The 23,355-nt window shown below is 37.5% G+C and overlaps 1 protein-coding gene across 4 annotated transcripts in view; it reads left to right on the plus strand.

Annotated features, from left to right (window-relative positions):
• ANO10 (anoctamin 10) overlaps positions 1 to 23,355 on the plus strand; it is a 115,370-nt gene that overhangs the window by 71,861 nt on the left and 20,154 nt on the right. For 2 of the 4 annotated variants that reach the window (XM_068674486.1, XM_068674484.1), the window contains exon 12: positions 6,983 to 7,099. In XM_068674486.1, coding sequence (XP_068530587.1) covers positions 6,983 to 7,099 — 117 coding nt within the window. Of the gene's footprint in view, positions 1 to 6,982; positions 7,100 to 19,129; positions 19,169 to 21,278; positions 21,707 to 23,355 lie in introns of those variants that run through there. The other 2 variants (XM_068674485.1, XM_068674487.1) reach the window with 2 other exon arrangements.

Below are 23,355 nucleotides of genomic sequence, written 5' to 3' on the forward strand. Positions count from 1 at the left end.
ATTTTTATAGAGAGCTTGTAGGAAATAGTCTTGTAAGTGTGCTGTATCGTACTTTGCATCACAGAATATGCCGTGTTTATGAAATAAGATTATTAGCGTTTGAGCTTATGTACCTGTAAGTGTTTTCCCAAGTCGCAGTCAGTTAGAAGCCTTTGTATAAGGGTGATATCACAAGATCTTTTCTTTACAATCTTTTAGTATTTTAGTTCAGCAGGTGTTTCCAGAACCTGCTTAATGTTTAATTTCTAGTGATAGATCCAAAAATGGCAATGTGCAAGGCTTATGTATATAAATAAAATTCCCATTTTACCAGCCTTTACTCTTTTTTTTTCATGCTTCAGGGTCTTGGGGCGAAAACCAACCAACCAAAAAAAAGTCTTCTGAAAGTAGGCTTAACATTTTCAGTGTAAAAGATCTATAAAAAGACTGATCAGGTATGTAAATACTGAGAATTAAGTAACTAGTGGCTTTATTGCAGCGTCAAATAAGTCAGGGAGAAAATTCCTATGAATTTCAGTGGCAGAGGAAAGGGCCAGATCTGACTCCTCTTAAATGTCACTGCTGGAGAAAACTGTGGAGGATTGTTATGCATCTAAATCTTCCCAAACAGACCACTTCAGTTCAGTAGTTAGACGAAATATGATGTAGAGCAGCTGTGGTTGAAAAGCTGGTAAGAACTAGTCTATAAATAAACAGGAAATTTGTTTTAAAAAAGACGGAATTGGTAGAAAATATAATGGTGCCATAAGAGGAAAAAAACTACCATGACTATCCAACTGATCAGATTGCTTGTACTTTTCAGCTTCACTTAGCATGTGCCTTGGTAGAATATACTTAACAGGTTGCCACTGATTTATGTTGGAAGTTGTGTCTGGCTTAAATTCTTCCTCAGGCTTTCAGAGAGCAGGACCAAGTTCCAGCAGGCATACTGGGTTGCTTTGTTTGCTTTCCAACTGGGCTCTCTTTTTAGAAAACAGGAACTCCAAAAATACCCAAGGGCAGAAGGGACTGTCCCTTGCTCACCAGCTCCCTCACCAAGGGATGACGCTTGAATTTTTTTTTTAATTTTTCTTCCTTTTTTTCCTGCTTTGTTTCACTTTTTGCTTTTGCTGTTACTTCCTGGAAACACGAATAGAGAAGGTTCCTTACAGATTATTTTTGAAATCTTTTATGTGGTCTTATCTGCTCAAGTCCCTTGCTGAGGAGCGCTGGTCTGGAATTGGCTTATTTTCAGTAATGAGAGCTATGCAAAGCGATTGTAGTGTTTAGAATAAATTTGCTTCTTCTGAAAGAAACCAAATCAATAGTCTGGAGGCATAAGGCCAAGACTTGACTGGAAAAGGGTTGTGTATCAGTGCTGCTAGAGACCAGTGCTGCTGGTGTGTGTGTAACAGGAACAAAACAAAGCCTGGCTCCCATGTTGTGCAGCTTAATACTTTTTATGTGATTGAAATATGCCTCAAAGCTGCATATTATGCCTGGTGCCTTTTTCAGTGTAGATTTCTACTTGTGATGTTTTATAGCGGATTGGTAATAAAGTACAGAGGAGGATTTCTGCACTAATTAAAGCAGTTGGAGAAATGTAAATGTGCGGACACAGTGCAAGCCAGCATTCATCTCTTAAGACAGGTGGATTTAGTACATGTCGCATGGCACCAGCTCCAGAAAAATGAAATACATGTCGTGATTCAGCTGTTGAATATTAACACCCAGATTCAGCAAATGACTGTATTATTTATTAATCTTCCAATTTTAAGCACGTGCTTAAATGTGTTTTTCTGAACATAAATGTATTTACAGATGTGCTTAAAACTAAACATAAGCTTAAATACTCTGTTGAGCAGGACTCAATTTCAGAAATGTGCTGGTACAGATGAGAGAAGATGTCTGATCTGGGCTTACCTTTCTAATGGTCTGTCATAAATGTTGCTACCAAACTCTCGCTGCAGGATGCTTGTTTCAGTTTAGAGTTTATGCATTTTACACAAATGCCTAGTCCTGTTTAAGAAAAGAGAAAATGCATATTTTTTTTTAATATATAAAGATAGATTACTATTGTGCTGAAAAGATGCATTGCTTCTGTGCTTTGACGTGGCAGCAAGCAGGCTGACAAAAGGCTTACTCTGATCTCCAGAATGTGCTTTCTGATGCTCCTAGGAGAAAACTGCCCAAACATGGTGAAGATCTAAGCTGAAAATCATTGTTTTTCATCGTTGTCTGAAATATCATTGTTCTACGTGCCATGTAGAGACTTAAAGGAGCTCATCAGGTGTAAGTGCATGAAAATTTCACCTGTGCTGAGCATATTCCAGGTGAGAGCAGAGATGGGAGAGCAGAGATGGATATCACCGTGTTAGTGCTAGAGTAGCAAGAAGCATTAAGTCTGAGGCAGGATGATTTTGTTCTTGGTGTTTTCCTTGAGTTTTGGCAGCAAGGAGGAGAAAGCTTACTGTCATGGAAATGCAGGAGAGATGGGTTTGCTGGTTTGGAGATAAAAGGGGTAGATGCAACATGTGGATTGTAGTGGGCATTTAGATTGTAAATGTGTCCATGTGTATGTCTATGGGAGCAGAAGACAGTCTGAAAACTGAATGGGAGAGGTAAAGAAACCTTGAAATAGGACAAGCATGAAATAACTTCCTTTTGTGTCATCCACACCTCCCAGGAATTTGAACGTTTCTGTGGGTAAAATGAAATTTTGAGGGGAATTATCAGAGGGGTTTTTTTCCCCACTAAGATTCTGTGTAAAATTTATTAAAGTTCCATAATAATATGGGATGTGAGGTTTTAAAGCAGGATTTATCAGAGTAGCAGAAGAAAGGCCTTTCTTAAAGTCCCTCAGCTGTGATAATTCTATTCCACCAGTGGGACTCTAATAAAGCTAGCTTGGACTAAAAGTGGGAAGGAAAGTTTGCTCATGCTTTCTTTTTATGTATATTGCAGAAATATTTTCTCATAAATTTGTTTTATTGCTGTCTATTAAAGACAATTTAATTTAATAGGACTTCCTGAGCTCCGTGGAAATTTTTCTTTGCCTGTATTGCTCCCTTGACAGAATGATTTTTCACTTCCCTTCCTCATTTTTCGTGCTCTCAGAAGGATACAAGACTTTCAAAGCTAAACACTGTTGCCATAGAAAGAGGTGAATTATTCTTTGGTCTCTTCCTAGTCTTTGATCTTGGCTTAGTTTAGTGTCAGCATACTGTGAACCAGAGTCGTAGCAAAAAATCTAATCATTTCCATGCATTCTGCTCTGACAATAGCACGGTCCTGCAGTGATACTTTTCTTCACGTTTGCAAAGGCTTTTTGTATAGAGACATTCAGGTTGGAAAAGACCTCGAGGATCATCAAGTCCAACCTTTAACCCAGTACTGAAGTCCACCACTAAACCATGCTATGAAGTTCTATGTTGTTTCTTGAAGACCTCCAGGGATGGTGACTCCACCACCTCCCAGGGCAGCCTGTTCCAATGCCACACAACCCTTGCAGTAAAGAAATTTCTCCCAATATCCAACCTAAACCTCCCCTGGCACAGTCTGAGGCCATTTCCTCTTGTCTTATCACTTGGATCCTGGGAGAAGAGCCCAATCCCCACCTCGCTCCAACCTCCTTAAAGATAATTGTAAAGTACAAGAAGGTCTCCCCTGAGCCTTCTCTGCTCCAGGCTAAACAACCTCAGCAGCTCTTCTTAAGACTTGTTTTCTAGATCCTTCACCAGCTACCTTGCCTTTCTTTGGATGTGAAATAGTCACATACCAGTAGAGGACAGAGGCTCAAAGTGATGTACCGTTCTCATATGTTGGCTCTCATGTAGAGTTGCTTATCTATGTGGAGTTGAGTAACCACAGACCATCGTTTCATATTACGTAGTTCTAGACTGGACTGTGTCCAGATTTCTGATTTTAATTGATATTTTTTTGGTAAATATTAGGTTGTAAAATAGGCTTTTCTTACAAAATGGTTTTGAAATCCTTCCCAGCTGACACTTGGCATGCACTTTATCGACTAACCAGCACCGAAGCTACTGCTTTTGTTCTTTTTTTTCCTCCCATTTTTTTTTTCTTTTCATTTGAGTAGATTTTGACAGGAGTTGCTGCAGTCAGACCGCTGCAGAAATCAAATTAGCTGTTCAAAATTCCAGGAATTTAACCCTAATTTGCATTTTCCGTTTTAGAAGAGACGGGGCTGGGGACGCTGCTCCAAAACACAGCTGCTGCTTCTCCTCCTGTCAGTAGCTGCGCAGAATAGAAAAGTTCCTCCAGCTCTCCGAGCACCTGGCACGAGACCACAGAGTTTGATGGCACCAAGTTTACCAAGGGGGGGGACTTGTTGCTGTTTTTCTCTGTGCCCACTTGGCAGATTGAAAAACTGGAGGGGACTTTGCTGCTGGCATCAGGGAGCTTACAGCTTGTGTTAATGTTATCCCGGGTTTTGCTCACAGTGAAATAGTCCTCTTGAAATTGTTTTGAGGGGCATGTTCTTGGAAACGATGCTGGGTTTTGATGGCTGCAGTTAGAACTAGTGGTTGTTTTTGTAACCTGCTTTAAACAAATGCCCAAACCAGCTCTGAAGAAGCTTTAGTATTGGACAAATACGTTTGCACTAGTTGTGTAACAAATTTGGACAAGCTTAAGTAGTTTCTTCTTGTAATATATTCATACTAGTATTAATGTAACTTTATGCTGTGAAGGAGAAATTTTTGTATATTCTGGCAACTTATACTGTACTTTTAAGACATTTATTTTTTGAAAGCAGATGGTTCCCTTTCCTGGATCTCATATACAGAAATGATACTAAAACAACATTAAGAAATCCGTACAGAATATGAATGATAAAATGAATACAACTACTCATCTCCTTACTTCTTCCCTCAAATTCTCTTGAATAACTGCTTACGTTTCCTTAGTCAAATGGCAGTTCCAAAATAAAATATGAACTGTTAATAAGTTAGATATATTCTTTTTTAAAGAGGTTGTATGAGTCATAGGGCAACCAAAAATAATGACTGTTCCCATCTGTATTCTGTCCATCTAGCACTCTCTGGCATGAAGGCTTTCTGAATGGGAGGCTCTGCCCTCGTGTTATGTGTTTTTTAAGGCTACCATGAAAACAGACTTCTGGCAAACAGTATCAAAAGCAGTTTTCATTATGTGTGGGTACCAGGTCTGTTGACAAAATAAATGAAAGACCTTTGGAGTACTGCTTACTGGGCTTTGTTCAGGTGATAGGATGATAAAACTCTTCATTTGCTAAAGCAATTAAAACACATTATTCTCCTAAATCTTTTATTAAATATACATATATATATATATATATATATATATATTTTTTCTTTTGAGGGTTAGCTGCAGCATTTTTTGTTGGGACACCATTAAGTTGAGTGGGAAAAGAAAACTTTTATATGAGTAGGAGAACATTTTACTGTTGTCATGACTTTTTTTTAATAATATGGTATTGCACATCGCTTTACACAGCAGACGTGTTAATCGCTTCATTAACCTCTTCATCTGTATTCAGGTTCTCATCGATGATGTTTTACTGTCACATTAAGTTTTAGTCTTCCTCTCAGCTCTTCAAATTAGTATTCCTTGCACTATCCGTCTGTTTTCTGGGCCTGCTAACTTTTTTCTGTTATAGATTTTCAAAAATAATTTCATGTCTGGCTCTTCATTAATCTCTTTTTGTTCTCTTACTTTGTTCCTGTTATCTGATTTGTTATTGGAATTGACTAATTTAGAGTTTCACTACCACTGCTATTGGATCTGTAGTATTTTTGCTACTTTCTTGCTCGCCTAATTCGAGGATCTTGGGGATTTTTGGTGCATCAAGATCATATAATTAAGCAAAATATTTTTCAGAAAGGAAATAATAGTCTTTTTTATGAAAACTTGGGGCAATTTGATAATTAGCTCAGACATGCAGTCTACGTTTAGGTGTGTCTGAGTACCATCATCATGTCAGTGGAACCTAAGCCACTCTTAAAATTAAGCACATATGTTATATGTTGCCTTATGTTGCTCAGGATTTTCTCAACTAGGGGCAAGCTCCTGATTGCAAAAATGCATCATGCTGTTAGCTCAGCCATTGATAAGCAAGAATGATTAAATCTTGTTTTAGGTAATAGTTAAATATAACATACATGAAGAAACAGAACCATTGACTTGTATTCAGTGAGATGAGGGGAATGGTGCATGTTGAAGTGAAATTTAAAGGCTGGTTGGGAAGCACTAGGTTCAACAGAAGTTCATACACATTTTCTCATAAATAATCTTACAATATTTTGTGACAAATGATGACTAATATGGCATCTTAATTTCAGAACATTTCTCCATTTACTAGAAAGTTTCTGTTCATGACTTTGCCAAATACCAAATACTTTGCCAAATACTCAAATACCAATTTGAAGATGGTATTAATTTATTGTGTTTTATTCTAATCTGATCCTTAGGAGTGTTCTTAGATTTTAATAACTCTTTAAATGCAAAAATTCTGGGTTTGTTCAACATTTTTACAAAATGTTTCTATCATTTCTATTATGGCATGCACATGCATATACGTGTTGTTATAAATGTGTATAATTCTGTGTAATTATATGTGGTTTTGGTGTGTTTAAATGTTTATAAATGACTATTTGCTGGGTGCCATAATTCATGTTCTATGCATGAATAAAATGTTTAAAAAGCTGTTTATCTGGAATCATAAACACAAATTTAAGTTGAAAAATAAGAGTACATAGTGAAAATGGGATTTTTATGAAAATAAACTAAACAATATATGTGTATATTCAAATTATGGATGACAGTAAATAGAAAAATATGGAGTAGCTGAGCCTAAATATTGTTATACTATGTTATCTGTGTACTTGTCACAATAAATCATTGTTTTTATATCTATTGCTAACACTTGGAAAAAGTATTATACTATTCTATCCACGCTTCAAACTCTATTGAATAATATTTTTCTTTTTACTTTTTTTTCCAGCACTTGCTGCTAGCAATAAAGTTTGTCATGGCATTTGTAATTCCCGATAAACCAAGAGATATCCAGATTAAACTGGCCAAGTTGGAATTTGAATCTCTAGAGGCTCTCAAACAACAGGTAAGGGTAACTGACTTGTACAGCAGTGAAAGATTTTGATGGCCTGAAGGAAAAAATAAATTAGGAATATTCTGCTTTAGTTTTAAAGAATAAATACATAAATCCCCAGATGTTGAAATTCCTTTAACATTGTATAAAACATATCCTTTGTGTGCTCCAGGTGCAGCTGTGTAACCTCCTCTATTCTGTGGTATTTGTGTATAATTGGCAATTTATTTTTTTTAAATATCTACCACAGCTTCTTGTGACAAAGTGATCTCTCAGTTCTGCACAAACCAAATCTGCAAAGAACATGCTGCATTTTCTAGTTACACACACTGAAAGCCTCATGTGGTAGCAGAACATTACTATTGAGGTCAGCAATGTCTTCCATAATCAGCCATAACAAATAAAACCCAAATTGAAATTGAATCTAATGCCTGATAGTTTTGTTTTGCCTTTCTCTAGTATTTTGGTGTGAAGTTACCAGGAGCTAGTCGTGGATCACATGTACTTTTTAGATGATATTAAAAGGAGCAGGGCTACAATTCAATTTTAGATGTTCCTTCTCTGTTTTCATTTTGTAAACAGGCAAAACTAGGTCATCCACAACAACCTTAAGCTCAAGTGAATACAGTCACCTTTGGTTATAGCATACCAACTGGAATATATACAGAGTCTCTTTTAATAAAGAAAATGTGTGTCCGCAGTTAGGACTTTGTCTCCTACACTTGTATCTCTGAATTCATTGAACTAATGTATGCCTGATCCCAGGTTCTTCAGGGTTTTGTTAATCCAATAGCGAAAAGTTGGTCTCAATTTCAGTAAGAACCAAAAACCTGCAAGAGCATTGACTTATTTTTAAGTGCCTTGGTAGGTACTTCAAAAACGAGTACCTACCATCACGTTTTTACATTTCCTGTAATCTATAACTGTTATGTATTTCATAGAAATGTGAAGATTTGGGCTTTTCTTCTGTTGCCTGAATTTCAGTACAAAAATCATGCATTTTAAAGTAATTTGTGGGCAGTGCAAAAACCTACTGAACCACTTATTTTGGAAGTACATGTTCAGGTTCTTCCTCTTGTTACTGAGAGTCATCAAGGTAATCTAAAGCGTAAGTCTTTCTTTCAAGCAAAAACCAACAACAAACAAAAATAATAGAAAAAGCTGTTTAAAAGAACAGGTATGAGGCAAATGTCTGGGGCAAATGTGTTGTGTCATGTTAGAGAGAAAGTGGCTCACATACTTCTATGTAAGTGTGAATCTCATCCCTTTTTTAATGCTATCCAGATATGCATGCCATTGTGTTAAAAGTGATGTGCACTTTTTCAAAGTGTTAGAATACCATTGTCTTGGGATGTAGCTATTAGAAGAGTATTAACAGGATCAGACTGTAAATCTCTAAGATGCTGAAATAGATTATTAAGCTGCATATATAGTGTGTAGAGAGAAAATCTCTTAATACTTTTGAACAGTTATATTGAACAGTTGTATTGATTATGTTTGGGATCCTTACATTTAGGCAGTGCAAGCACTGGTGAAAAATGCCATAATTAAAAACAAAACAAAAAGCCACAACGTTTTGTATTGGAATGAGTGTCTACCATTTTGAAGTTTGAGAACTTTAGGTAAGGAGGGTTTTTAGGAAGTCTGAAATGCTTCTTTTGAATATTTCTTTATGTAGTTTGTGTTGAGACTGTTGAAAGAGAGTGGACTGTTGAATAGGTTGTAATAACTTGATCTCTTTTGACAATGTGATATATTGAATGTATGTGTTTGACTTAAGACAAAATGCTTTAACTTTTCTGAATCCAAACTGGGAAATGTGTGCTACATCTGTGACTTTGTTTCAGATTTTCCTTTTGTCCTCTAGGGCAAGACTTGTTAGACTTTTTTTAACAGAGGGTTAAGGAGAATATGGTGAAAGATTATTGGAAAAAGAGCAGAAGCATTGCTATTCACAATCCCTAAAGTTCTGTCTTAGTTCTATTATTTTTTTTTTGTCACCTGGAAGGAAGCCTGGGTGCTGGGCAACTGGAAATGGGTACTGTCTGCTACTGGGGTGATGGGCCCTTTGGTGAGCATCATGACCCCTCATGAGGAAGTAGCTAACTCTAAACTGGGGTGAGGTGCTTAAGACTCTTTTCCCCTTGCTTCATTGCAGTACTTGTCTCTGTCACAACTATTTCTTGCAAGTGCAGAAGCATGCCATGCTGTTTGATCTAAATCCTATTTTAAGGAAGAAAGACCAAATATAGGTGTGCCTGCAAGCAGCAAGGGAACGCTCAGCTAATTCTCATGTGGTTCAGGAATGACCATGTGTGTAGGTGAATCCCAGTGCTGTAAAACGAGTGTGACGACGCTGCAGCTTTTCAGGGCAGTGTTCTAGTGACATTAAAAGCTACGTGGATAAGCAGTTTGGTTTCTGGACACAGCTTGATGAATAGACAAAAGGGTCCAACCTCATGGTTGGAGATGGGTCAGCAATCTATCCTCACAAAAGATCAAGTTCCAGAAACACAAGTAAACCACACATTAAACAGCGTAGCTTTTATTTGGTGGGCTAGATTACAGTAATGCTTTCAGGTACTATGAGATCTTCCCAATATTGCTGTCTGCTGACAAAGACAAACATTAGAAGGAATATCTTCACTGAAATCGGACCCAGGGAAACCAAATGAGAAACAAATGGATGGAAAGTAATTATTCACGCAGTTATATTCTGAGCTTGAAATACTGAGAGAACTCTAACAGGTTTTATTATGGTTTTTCAGGAAAAATAAAATTTTAAATAGTGGGGAATGGTGTATCTCTTCACAAAGTGCAACTACCTAGACAGAATCAGTATTCTGAAAACAAAAGCTTATTGATATCTAAAAGAAAAAAAGGAAAAAGAATTTTAAATGGTTCTTTTGCATTGAAAGTCTGAATTTTCTGAATTAGATAAAGAAGCTTTTCCTTACAGCATCTCTTTCACTATCTCATCAGAATAAACATAGCACTGATAGCAACAATAAAGGTAGAAATAAATATTCGTAAAAGAGTTCACTTTATCAGAATAACTGTAGGGAAGAAAAACAAAACAAAACAAAAAAACAACACTGGTGAAGCTTGAGCAGAAATGCAGGTGTGGAGGGAGCCAGTCTAAGAAAGTCCTGTCATCCCTGTGCTCCAGCTTCCTTCTTCAAGGTGTTCTAGCACTCAGTGGCCAGCGTCTTTTAACAGGAATACCTTTTCCTTCTTCTCAGTGCAGTCTTTCAGCACCTCCTCTGAAGAAGTGTGTCCATCTGTTCACCTGTGTCCATCCTGCTGGCACTAATCACGTTGAGTATACACCAAGCTTGAGTCTGCTGGCCCATCTGGCTGCCGTCCTGTTGGTCCTCTTAGCTTCTCTGACAACACCCTTCTGTAGCTCAGAACAGAAATGTTTCTAACTTAAGGCTCTTCTGCATTGGGCAGCATCTTTGCTGCTGCTTGTACCAGTGCAAGCTGTTCTTGCAGAGCTTTACCGCTTCCATGTCATATGTCTCCGAATGTGACTGGGGGTGTGATGGCCAACATAGCCGCTTGAACCAGCAGTGAGCCTCAGAAATGTCTTTTTATAGTGGGAGGAGGAGGAGATCAAGATCCTTTTTTTACTACTTAACACAGAACATGAGTTGTTAGTGCTTAACATCCTGCTTATTTATCTTGCAAAATGGGAACTCATTCAGTGTTATAATTACTAGAATTAGAGGGCTCAAAAAGGAGGATGCGTAGCTTCAGGACTACCCTCAAAACACTGCTGATACTAAAAGCAGAAGCTTATTTGGTGCTTGCTGGCAATGCTGAGCAAATGCAAGCCTGCAGGCAGTCAGGAGAGACAAAATAGCAAAGATGAAAAGAGTTCATTCAACTAGTCAAAGATGTGCAAGACAGCCAGTCAGAAAGCCTGGTGAAACTTGAGCTCAAACGATGAATTTCAGTTAAAACAGAATGCGATGAAATAAAACACCCACTTTGTTTTAACCTCCCAAAACCTTAAAATTATATTTTTTGGGAGAAACATTGCTAATTTTAACGAAGTCTCATTTTTCCAGCAAAAATGTGTGGCTAGTTTACTGGTTTGCATAATCAGACACAACTCACAGATGATGTTAAAATAGCACCATTGCTAATAATTGTTTACTGGTTTGTTATTTTAAGAGCCCAAACTTATTAATTTAGCTTTGCAAATGCAGCTTCTCCCCCATGAATAGTCAGAATGCCTCCAAACATGCCTTACTGTGCCATTTGCATGCGGTTGGTAGCTGCAGGGATATAATACAAGTGTAATGCAAGATTCATTATATTTTCATAGCACATTTTTTTAAACACAGGGAGACTTGCACCCTATAGGAGAACAAGCTGTCTTCACACATAGTTTTGCCAGTGTATTTTAAACACGAATTCCTTAATTCTGGTCCTTTCTTTGGAAATTCCATTTAATGCAAAAGTATTGGCAGAACCAAAATAAATGATGATCCTCAAAAAACAAAACAAAACAAAAAAACTATAATTAATTTGATGGAGAAGGCTTTGTGTCCCCATTTGTGACTTTCCAGCTGACAGTGAGATGACACCATGGCTGCCTGGTTTATAGATTAATTAAACTTTTGAGTATGTGACCACTGAGAGTCAACTGTATCAGTACAGACTTAAATAAATATGAGAATAATCTGATGGTAACTGATACCTTTGCTTCTTTTGCCTTTGAGTGTGCAAACAGTACCCCTCCCGGGATGTTGGTGTAATTTCCTTTTCCAGCAATCCATTTGTTCTCTGTGACTGTTTCCAGGGTGAAATAGTCCATTCAGTTATGTTTCTGTAACAGCCAAGCCACCCTGGAAAGGTAACTGGTTTCGGCTTTCTCACGTCCTGAGCTGGAGCCTGCTGCTGGAATCAACATCAGTCAGTTTAGTCCTTGTTTTTTGCCTGACATCCCGGATCATTGACAAGGAGTGATCTCAAGAAGGAAACCTGGAGTAAGGGGGTAGGATAAAACTAGGTTAAAGTTGTTCCTACTAGAACAATGCTGCAGTTAGATCCGTCTTTCAGAGTTTCAGAACCTGTGGGGGACCCCAGTTACGTATGAACTGGTTTGAATACAAGGGGAAAGACTGTTTCACTTCCCATACAAATGAGAGTGAAAGCATGGTGAGAGTTGATTTCAGGAACTCTGTTAACCAGCTTTCAAAAGGACATTCGTGTACCTGCACCTACAGACTTCTGCATAATGGCTGTGCCTATTGCTAAGAAGGTGAAGGAATAGAGCAAGAGACAAAATGAAATCTCATCTTGTCAAAATTGCTTCAAAAGAAAAGGATTCCAAAAGATTGTACTTACCGTGATTGGATAATGAAATTCTCTTTATAATACTCAAAAGAATTTGAGGTGATTTTTAAACAAACAAAGGAGTATTGGTTGCAAAAACTGCTTCACACCCCCAGTAAAAAGAAAATCAACTCTTCGTTATTTTTTTTTAAGGTGGCTTCTCTGTCATCCTGTCTACAGGGAAAACTCTTTGTGAGACCAGCTGGAGATCAAAAGCAGTACACAGAATTCCTGAAAGAGAGACCAAAAAAATAAAAGGGGGGTTGATGCCCATGTGTTGCTAGTGATGATACTTGTTCCCTGACAGTCTCTGCACATTCTGCACAGACTGATCATGGCAATTCTAAGAACAAGTTTCAAGTGTGATACATGTTGCGTCTCCAGCCACTGGGCTTTTATTCATTTTGAATCAGATCTGCCACATCATTGGGGTGGTGTACAGGCACACCAAATAGACAAGTGTTTGCTATATATGTATTGGCAATTTTTTTCTTAAACGATGTGTAGTTTCTTGTCTGAATAGCATAAGAGGAGTAACGTTGTGTTTAATATGCATAAATTTTGTTTAAATTACATAATGTCCATAAGCAATACACTGTACATAAGACTTAGTAGCACTTTTTTTTTTTTTTTAATGTTAGAGTAGTTCTTATACAGAGCTTTCAGGCTTTGAAAGCCTCTGGCTCTTGAGGAGTCTTACTGGGACACCCACCTGGCAGGCAGTGCAGGTGACTGACTCTTAGTCAAATTACTGTCCTGAGCTGCTCAGGTCCCACAGCTGAATAACACACTGCATTTGGGCTTTTGCTTGGGGTTTAACATTTTTGATAAGAGTTTAACATGGCCCAGTGGCTGTAATTAGAAATTGCCTGCCTACATAAAGTAGGTATCCTTTTGTATTTGTGAAAACAGATGGATGCTGGACCAGACTAGAAATGGAGTGTATCAGGAACAGCTGTATTGGGGGGGAAAAGAAACATTTATCAAAGATGGCATGCAATATCTACCAGCAGCCACAAAAAATGTCAGGAAGGAGCAGGAAAACATGGCAAGTAGGTGTTGTGCATCCTCCTAAAATTCTTCAACTTTCCAGTGATTTTTTTAGCTTTGATTTCTAAGCCAGGTGCAATTTGCTTGTGTTCTTTAGTGGTCTTCTATTCCTAGAAAAATTCTTTAGCTTTTATATATGAGAGGAGGGGTTCGACTGAATTATCATTGAGATCCTTTTGGCTTCTGGAATCTGTGAATTCGAGTTTCCATAACTTTATTTCATGGGCTTTGTGGAAAATATGACTGCCTGATTTACTTTTAACTTATTAATGATACTTGCAAATTTCCTTTAAAACAATGAGTATACTTAAAACTTGTGCTTCAGGGTTTTAGATAATTCCCTTTTTTCCTATGCATAAATGGCCAAATAATGTGAAGTGGCTGAAATCTTTCTTGGAAGCAAGGTTACCTTTCTAATAACAGGGCGGGAGCCAGACAGATGACTAGATTTGGGAAAATAAAAATTGGCAAGGTTCTTTTAGCTTTTGATCTTCCACTATGGCATGCTGCATGAATCACTTTTCCTACTCTGTTTCTTTCCACCACGGGGCTGTTGCCCTGAGCGTACTTTGGTCTCTCCTTTTCTTTTGTGGTGGAGAGTTGTTAAATCTGCCCAAAAAATGAGAAGTCTGAGAACTTTTAATTTGGTAGTTATCTTTAGATGACATATGCAGAAGTTGGTGGTGATTGATCTCGTGGCCTGTTTTGTCTTTGAATTATGCAGATCCATTGTAGCACAGCATAACAAATAACATTTGGTTTCTTTTTAAAAAACAAACCAACCAACCAACCTAAAGTCAGGTTTATCACATGGGACTGAAGCACTTATAAGACCACCTTCCAAACTCTGGTGACTTTATAGTAGAAGGAAGTATTGTATTGATGAAGAAAAGTTTATGTCGCTTAATATATTTGGGTATCTTCACCTGTTACTCATATAAAAATTTATTTTACATCTAAAATATTAATGGGTTTATAAATATAAATTTAAAATAATTATTCCATTATTAACTATATTGGCTTTTTAGGCAGTTATGTATAGAAGAGTCAGGCCTTTGTTTTACGACTGACGGACTCAAATCCTAAATGGTTGAATCTTTTGTCTGTTTGGGATTTCTTGGGTTTCAAGGGGACATCTTGGTTATGGAGTTGTGGCAGCACCTCTGTAATCTACAGCCAGATTCCTGCAGCCCATGCTTTCTGCATAGGAATTGTTACATCTTTTCTTTGTAACTACTGCATGCCCTTATTTTCTTAAAGGCATCTTTATAGTCACAATAGGCAATTTTTGAAAAGTTCAGCTAATTATAAGCAGCCACTTTTCCCTGGAGTAGATGCATTTAAAAGTTACCATCTGTTTACTCGTGTATTGTGTGCATCATGTTTTCCAGCAAGCATTAATCGCAGTGGGTAGCTCTGAGGGCAGAACTGTTGCACTAAGATAAACATTTGAGAGTCTGTTTTAATGCCCAAAGCCTCTTAGTTTTTTTAGGCCAAATTATCTTACATCCTCTGTCCAGTGTTTCTGGGTATGCTACAGTTAAATGCTACTTTCTAAATTCAAATTCCATGTTGTGGTTTTGTTGACGAGTTTAAAGAGAGGTAATCTCACAATTAAGGCCCCAATTTAAATGACACGATTAAGATAGTGCTTCTACTTGCTTACAGCTGACACTTAAAGAAAATGCTAGTTGTATTATACTTACAATATTACTTAGTTTTTGTAATGTCAGTGTAAATATAATAATACTGCTGCAAAAGGAGGATGTTTTGTTACATCAGTGTGCTTTTGCTAACCAGAAAGTATGATTTCAAGTAATTTACATTTTTAGTTTTCTGAAAATTTTTTTTTTTTTACAAATTCTGTTTTCTGCAAGCTGTAAATAATTATAAGCAAACATAGGAAAAAAAAATATTGTGTACTGTACAATTACTCTAGAAAAGACGAGTAGAACTTTCTGAAGAGCAAAGTGTCTTGTTTTTTTGCATTGATACCAGTCAGGAAACATAACTTGTGGTTTTCTAATGTTGGCTCTATTTGGAGGGGATATAGATGAAAATATCAGAAAAGCAGAAACTCTTCTGTTTCAGCTGTTAAGTCAGTGCAACACCATTAGTGTATGTAATCAAGGGAGGTCAGGGGTTGTTGGTAGTTTTTTTTTCTTCTGAATATCTCCTTAAAAGCCAGGTAGTGAGAGCTGGAAAGGAAGAGCTGTCGGCTCGTCAAATATCCCGGCGATCACTTGGCTGTCACAGTATATGGAAGTTACGTAAGGTGCATAAGCACATTACATAAGGGCTCCCTGGTGCTCGGGGTCACTGGCTGTTCTTCCAAAACGAGCCACCACTCGCCCGAAGCCAGCAGAGAAACAGAGAGCACGCTTCAGAAATGTGCATCGAAATTATTTCTACACTAGTAGCAGCAGTTTTGCAGGAGGTGTACATATGACTATATTCAGCAGAAATAGAGTGACATGGAAGAACAACAAAATCAGATAAGAAAATAATTGAATTTTCTTTTGACAAAGTGAATATCAGTTTAAAAGAGCAGCTTAGATACCTTGTACGGCAGAGGTATATACTCTTAAATATATTTTTCAATATGTATTTTCAATACTGTTTGAAATGGTCAGGAGGTTTTAGGCCCAGCCGGAGGGACTTGTTATTCACATACAGGCCAGTTAAGCATTTCTTTGCTGTTAATTTGGAAAAGAGAACTGCAGCTCAGCTTTTGTTAGCTTTTTTGATATTGCTAGTAAAATCTTCTGAAGATTTAACTGGACTTCTCTTGCAAAAAGAAGTATAGATATTTCTCTAGGGGGGAAAAAAAAAAACCTAAGGTGGGAAAAATCTGCAGAGGCCTTTTTAATTCATCATGGTTTAAGAGCAAGATCAAAAGGTGTTTAATAATGAACCTTTTCCACTCGGAGAAGCACATTTTAATGGTAGCAGTAAGAGCATGACTCTCATTCTTTGGTCAGATAGCAGTAGCACCTTCTTCACAATGTGCCAGATTTAATTTATATTACAAGTTAAATGGTTTAAATCACTGTATCCAGTAACTCTAACAAGTAAAACAGATGATAGCTCTACAAGGTGTTCTCTTCTCCTTAAGTTATTGGAAAGGTTTGATTCAGATGTGCAAGGAGTGCTCTCTTTCATCTCTTGGCCTCTCCTCAAAATGTCTTTCAAAGGTGGGGGAGATTCAGTTCACAACCTTCTTGTCCATGAAACAAAGAACAAAATTTTATGGAGCCTGACTTGCTAAGTGAAATGCAGGCAATTCTGCCCGTTGGCAGTCTCATGTTAACCACTAGCTTCCTGTGAAAAGCACTTTCTGCTGGGTCAGCCTGTGGGCTGGTCCTGCAGCAAGTACAGCTTTCCATTACCTCTGTGAGGGAACATTTGGCCATAGCAAAGCAGCCCATTTTCCTGCATTAGTGCCACAAAACTTACAGGTTGTCACCTTGCTGTTGTTAGGATCTCATTTACTAGTTTGTGACTCCTTTTTGCTATGTTACTGTGGTGCAAACTGAGTGTTTTCCTTGGGGGAAAATACACAAAACTCTTCTGACTTCCCATGTCTAGAAAGATTGCCCCATGAAACCAGCCTGCAGCCCCTGTTCTGCCTAAATATAACATTTCATGCACAACTCCAGTGCATGTGATAACTGATGGCTAGTCACTGAGAGAGGGGTCTCTGTGGACAGTTGAAGAATAATTATTTACCTGTTGTAATAAGTAATTGGTTGTTTTTCAAGGTGTGTAGTCTAAGTTCATCTTACAATGAACCAAAATTCTTTGCATCTTCAGAGTTTAAGGTCTTGCTGGTTCCTTATTGATACAGAAATGGGGAGCTGGTTGTTCCTTCTCCAGCTGGGACTCAAGGACAGCCATATCACATTATGGGTGTCAAGTGTATCGACAGCAAAATCCATGCAATATAAGTTAAAGAACCAGGTAAAGGAAAATATTGTGTCCTTGGTATTCAGTTTGTGGGTAAACAAGGGCCAAACAAGTTAAGTCCATGTCCTAGTTCTGTCCAATCTGCAGCCAGACTTACCTTTATCTGACAAAAAGAGTCCCTGACTATAAATGTAGTTTATGGAGACTATGTGGTTTAAAAATGGTCTGCTATTCATGCCCTAATCTGCCAATTTTTGTACCAATTTTTCTTCTTGTTCTGTCCAGTGTGCTTTATTCTGAAAGGATGTTTGTCTTTATTCATTGTGTGCGTAGACTCTATTGATATTTTCAGTTTTGCATTTCTTTGTTTTACTTGATGTTTATGACCTCCATGGGAAAAGACATTGTTAGGCTGTAACACAGTGGGTTTCATGGCCCTGGTGTAATAAATGTACTCTTTGCCTCGTTGCAGTTCACCCTGAGCTCTAACCGGTTTTTAGGAATTTTTGAAGTCCCTATAGAGCGAGTGTTTTGAAAACATCCATTTATTTGCCACTCTGAGTGGTCCACAGCTCTGCATGCAGTGACAATGGAATTAATCCAGGGAAAGAAACGGTCTGAAAAAAGTCATTTAAGTACCCATGCTAGCCTTGCTCCATCCACTAGGCAGTTTGTTTATATTGATTTTATTAGGAAACAAACAAAGAACTGTGGAATAAAAGAATCTATTCTGAATTGCACTGTTCACTCATCACAATATTCAATATTTCAATAAAACGTTCGGGCCTCTCAGCTAGATTAAATTGTATTTACTTTACGCTTATTATACACACATTTTGGTTGTAGCTCTCAAAATACTCCCTTCTCAAGGCCTTCATTTCAATGAGAACAGAATGTTCTGATGTGGAAAGAAAGCCTCCTGAAAACAAAATTGAATGTTCAAACCTGAAATTCAAAGTGGAGGGAGGTGGAGGAGTGACAGGAAAGGTAGCTGCAAATGGCATGCTTCTAAGACATGCCTTCATTTGATTTTTAATTTTGCATTGATACCAAAATCAAGCAATTTCAGTGTCTTCCCAGTAGAAAAATTAGCGAGCGATTCCTGCCGTCATCTGCTGAAGTGTTAACTCTGAATTTTTTCGTTTTTGTTTGAAGTGCATCTTTATTTTTCTCACGTGCTGACTCCTCTGTATGTATGCATGTCCTTGTACACCTGCGTGTGCATATAGCTGTGTACATAACCTTATGCCCTTTATTACTGTTTTTTTTTTTGTAATTCTGACTTAACCTGTCAGTAACAATTTTGATAGTAATTGTGATACTGAATCATTCTGCAGCTGTTTTATTCAACTACTATTTATAATTTCAGGCTTTCTTTAATATTTGTGAGTTGGTTTTTGTTTTGCTCCCCCCTTCAGGTATATATACAGCCTATGGTCATGGTACTGCAAAGGCTTATGTGGAAACACAGCTTTATCTGCATGGGCTGTTCTGCCTCTTGTAAAATAACCTTCACTTGCATGTGGCTCTGAGACAGAAGTTCTGCAGTTTGACTAGAAAGGCTACGCTGGTCATGTGAATTTTTTTTATTATATTTGGATAGATTAAGCCCTGGAATATTGTTACAGAGTCTGGTTTAATTTCAGTGGCTGAGAGTAGAGAATGCAGTTGTAAGAGGGCCAAGCCAGTGTCTTTTTTTTTCTTTCTATTTTTTTTTTTTTTTTTTTTTTTTTTTTACAGCTGAATGGAAACCACAGTTTCTGAAGCCTGGATGGATGATGAATGCTATGTGGTTGTGCTTTGTCACTATTAAAAGGGAAAAGAAAAATAACTTTACAGAAACATTGTGAATCTGTAAACTGTGTGAGGCAGTCCAATCTTATTTTCCAAACATGGCTCAAAAATAATAAGAGCATCATTGCACAAATGCAATGAGCTTGATACTTGTACTGCTTTGAGAAGATGCATGCTACTGGATTAAAATTCTTGCACTTTTGTATGGGAAAGTTGTTAGCTGCTTTGGCTGTTGGACAAAGAACAGCATTTCTGTACCATCTAAGGACAATCCTAATGCCTGCTGTATCCACGTGCAGATATTTGCCATACACCCTAATTTGTTGAGGTCAGCAGGTTGTTATACAATTCAGGAGCCTCTTGCTTGTGAAGAAGAAAATTTATTTTTACAGTGTAAAAGCGTTGTAACTGCTTGGAAATATTTGCATAGCACTAGCATTTTGATACCGTGGCTAATATAATTAAAAGTAAACAGAAGCACAGTCTCTAGTGAAAGCAAAAATCCTCAGTGCTGTATCTGCACAGAATATCATATAGGCATACTGGTAGAATTGGCTTTAGATATGCTAGTCTGTCCTGCTACTTGAAAAAGAAAAGGTTTCATCTGAAAGATAACTCAAAGTTAGGTTCCTGTTCTGAATTACAAGCCATCTATGCTGGCACCTACCCCCTCTCTGTTAACTGTACACAGAGAATCTAGAGACGAGTCTCCCTTAGGGTAAAATATGAGTATCTGCACGGAGAGACATTGGCTAAGAGCTTGAGCCATAATATAAATCCTGCTTGAAAATGAAAGCCTTTACATTTTGAGCAAATAAAGGACAAAATGAGATCTGTCATAATTTAATTAAGGGTGAATAATGGGGTGTATTAACACAAGGCTGAATTTAAGCTTCAGAAAATGTGAGTATCATCCCTATCAAAGGTCCTGCTTTATGGTGTCTGCTTGTGTCTTTCATTAAGCTGTATTTAAACAATGTGGCCTGACTGAAATAACTGACTGGAATGTCTCTTCAGGCGGTACTCCTCGGTTTTTTGCATGCACTTTATCTAAACAAACACACACACACAAACTGTATGCATTAAAATAGAGCATAGTTGGTGGTTTTTTTTTTTTGTTTTTCCTTATCCTGTTTGTTTTATTTAGAAATATCTTGGTTCAGTTTACAGAATGCTAGGACCAGAATTATTTGTATCCACGTATTTGCTTGTTTATTATGCCTAAGATCTTTTCATTTTCACTTTTGGGTTTGCTTCTTCTATTATCATAAACACCTTACACAGAAGGGAAGTAAGCAATTGAATTTCCTGCGGAGGAGCACACAAGAATGATGGAGTTTGACAAAGAGAAGTGGGAAAAAAATGCAGGTACACTCTTGTCAGAAGAACAAACTGGCAAAATAGAGAACAGCTATTACAAACAAACTCCTTCAGCTCTAATCTTAAGAACTTTTGTACCCATGGCAGGTATAAAATTAGCAATTGGGATTTTGTCTTCAAATTGACTGAATCCCCTTAAATGAACAGGGTAGAGAGCAGGCTTTGTTTCCAAGGCAACAATCGGCTGTCATCCTAAGGACAAGAAAGGTGCTTAAGTGACAAGGTTGGCTTCGGAGAACATCTTACTAAATGTAGATTTTTGCATTCATTGAAAGTACCTGGAGCTACAGAACTTTCCTGATGGATGTGCTGTATAACTCTCAATACATCTTTGCTCGGTCACGAGAAGAACTCACTCCTACAAAGTACGTACCCTACCCAACACCATATTCTAAATATGTTGCAGTTCGTGCTGCGTGTCTAATTTCTCACTGTGACTACTACAGAAGACAAGTAGTGATATCTATAGCTAGGATTATCTAACACTTATTACATTAAAGTACAGTATTAGAGCAAAAATTAGGCTCTGGAGGGTGTGGAAAAAAAATAACAGGTATTTCAACACATCTAATCACCGTTCATTCTAATGAACAGCTCTCAGTCGCCCCAGAAGATATGATCACGATGACTCACTAATGCCTGATCAGGGTTTTATGCAATGTCCTTTATACATCAAAAGTGATTTTTTTTTTTTTTTCCCCTGTGTACTTTACAGATGTTCACGGAGAGCTATTCATACCTGTGTGACGACATGAGAGAACAGTGATTTCTGAGAGAAAAGCATTCTAGCAAGGAAGCAAAGATAGCATTTCCTTGGTAAAGGGGTGAGAAGAGTTAGCTTCTCCATGCCATAATGGAGCAAGTGGATGAGGAGGACTTGATTACAAAAATTCTGAAAGTCAGAAGAAGTTAGTTTCACGCAAAGGAATAGTAAGCCAGAGAGAAAGATCATAAAATCGAAGAGGCAAACTGGAAAGATTATTTTAACAATGACATTTGTGTTTTTCCCTTCCTTTCCCGTCCCTTCCCACCCCTTCCCTTCGCTTTATAAGAGAAGGGGGGATGAATGCAGGCATAAAGACTCAGAAAAGATTCAGCTGATGGGGGGACAAAGCAATATGTCATTGGGACAGGTTGCAAGTTTGTGAACGATTCTTTGCTCTTTATTTAGACATTTTATTTCATGAATGTGCACATTAAAATTCTTAACACATTTTGGAGATTGTCTAGCTTGTTTGTAAAGTGAATGGTAGATTTGGAAAATAATGATCTTGAGGCAGGTGAATTGGGAAGAAGTGGTTTACTAAATAATGCAAGTACTTCTGCAAATCCTTTGAGACAGATTTTTCAAATTACAGTTTCTAATTCCATGGAAATATTAACTTGAAATTGTAACCTATTTAATTCTCTTTACGCAGAAAAGATTGGTTTGTTTGGGAGGTTTATTAATCAGCAGATATACATCTCCGAGAGCTATCATTGTAATAATTTTGAAAGCCTCAATTGTTTTCTAAAATACAGGTATTAAAACCTGTGTAGCGTTCCCATTGAGCCTAAAGAAATGCACAAATCTGTTTCACTTCATTACTTTTTACAACTTGAGAAGCACAAAAGTCTTCAGCTGCAATGAGCCTAACTCCATTAGATTCAAGAGCCTTGTCCTCCCAGGAGATCTAACCCACAGTTGCAGTTGCTTTTTTTTTTTTCTGTGATGTTTTTAAAGACCTAACACTTAGACAGTCTAAATTATCAAAACCAAAAAGGGGACTGAAGGCTTGTAATGGGATACAGTCATTTTAAAGTGAGGCACACGTGAGAAATAGTAAACTGAAGGGAACTTGCCAAACCACAGTTCTGCCCCTTGTGCTCTGGATCCTTATTTAGGGCTGCAGTGTGATTTTATTTTTATTCCTAACCTCCATCTGTGATAAGTTAGATGATAGTGAGTGAGGCTGCTTTACCTACATTTGTTTTTATTTTTGCTGTTTCATGGCTAAGCAAATCCCTTCTGTTTAGAGCCTGACTGTTGCTCCTTGATTTACATGCTGTTTGCTATTCAGGATACACAGTTCCTTCTAGAGCACAGTCGATACTTAAGTAATGTAAATTAAGAAACACCTCATTTGCAAATAAATGGTAGTTCTCCATAACTTGGATCTTCAGAATTGTAATTGTACTCACCAATTTTTGTTCCTGTGGTGACGCCCTGACGTATTCTGAGTTCTGAAGGTAGGGATTTTGCAGAAATAACATACAAGAATGAAATCAAAAACCCAACTAAGATTTTCAGAAATGGTCTAGCAGATTGTGTTTGACTTCCACTGTATGTCACTAAAAATTAAGTGTGGCCTTTGGAAATTCTTGAGGAGTTCACCTTTCATTTCAAGGCTGCTTTAAAAATTGCATATAATAACTTTATTTTCCCCTGTTCTTTAGATTTTTCACTTTACAAATTTAGTATTTTACTCATTGTATGATATCTTAAACGTTTCTGAATGGTAGTTAGCAATACTTACTAAATAATATACCGTCTCTTTATAAGAATGTACTAGAGATTAGGAGAGGAGGCCTTCTGTATTCAGCCAGGAGCCTCTTATTGTTGCATCGAGTAATCTAGTGGCCAGATACAAAACAAAATAAATTATATTTGCTATCTTTAATCTTGAATAATTTAGATCAGACTGGTTAACACTGATTTTCAGGTGTATCTCTTCCGCGGCAGTCGATGCAATCCGGGTATTACTCATATCTGCAAAGAACTGGCAAGATATTCACTTAATATAGTAAGTGAA

The sequence above is a fragment of the Anas acuta genome, chromosome 2 (genome assembly GCF_963932015.1).
Source record: "Anas acuta chromosome 2, bAnaAcu1.1, whole genome shotgun sequence".
NCBI lineage: Eukaryota > Metazoa > Chordata > Aves > Anseriformes > Anatidae > Anas > Anas acuta.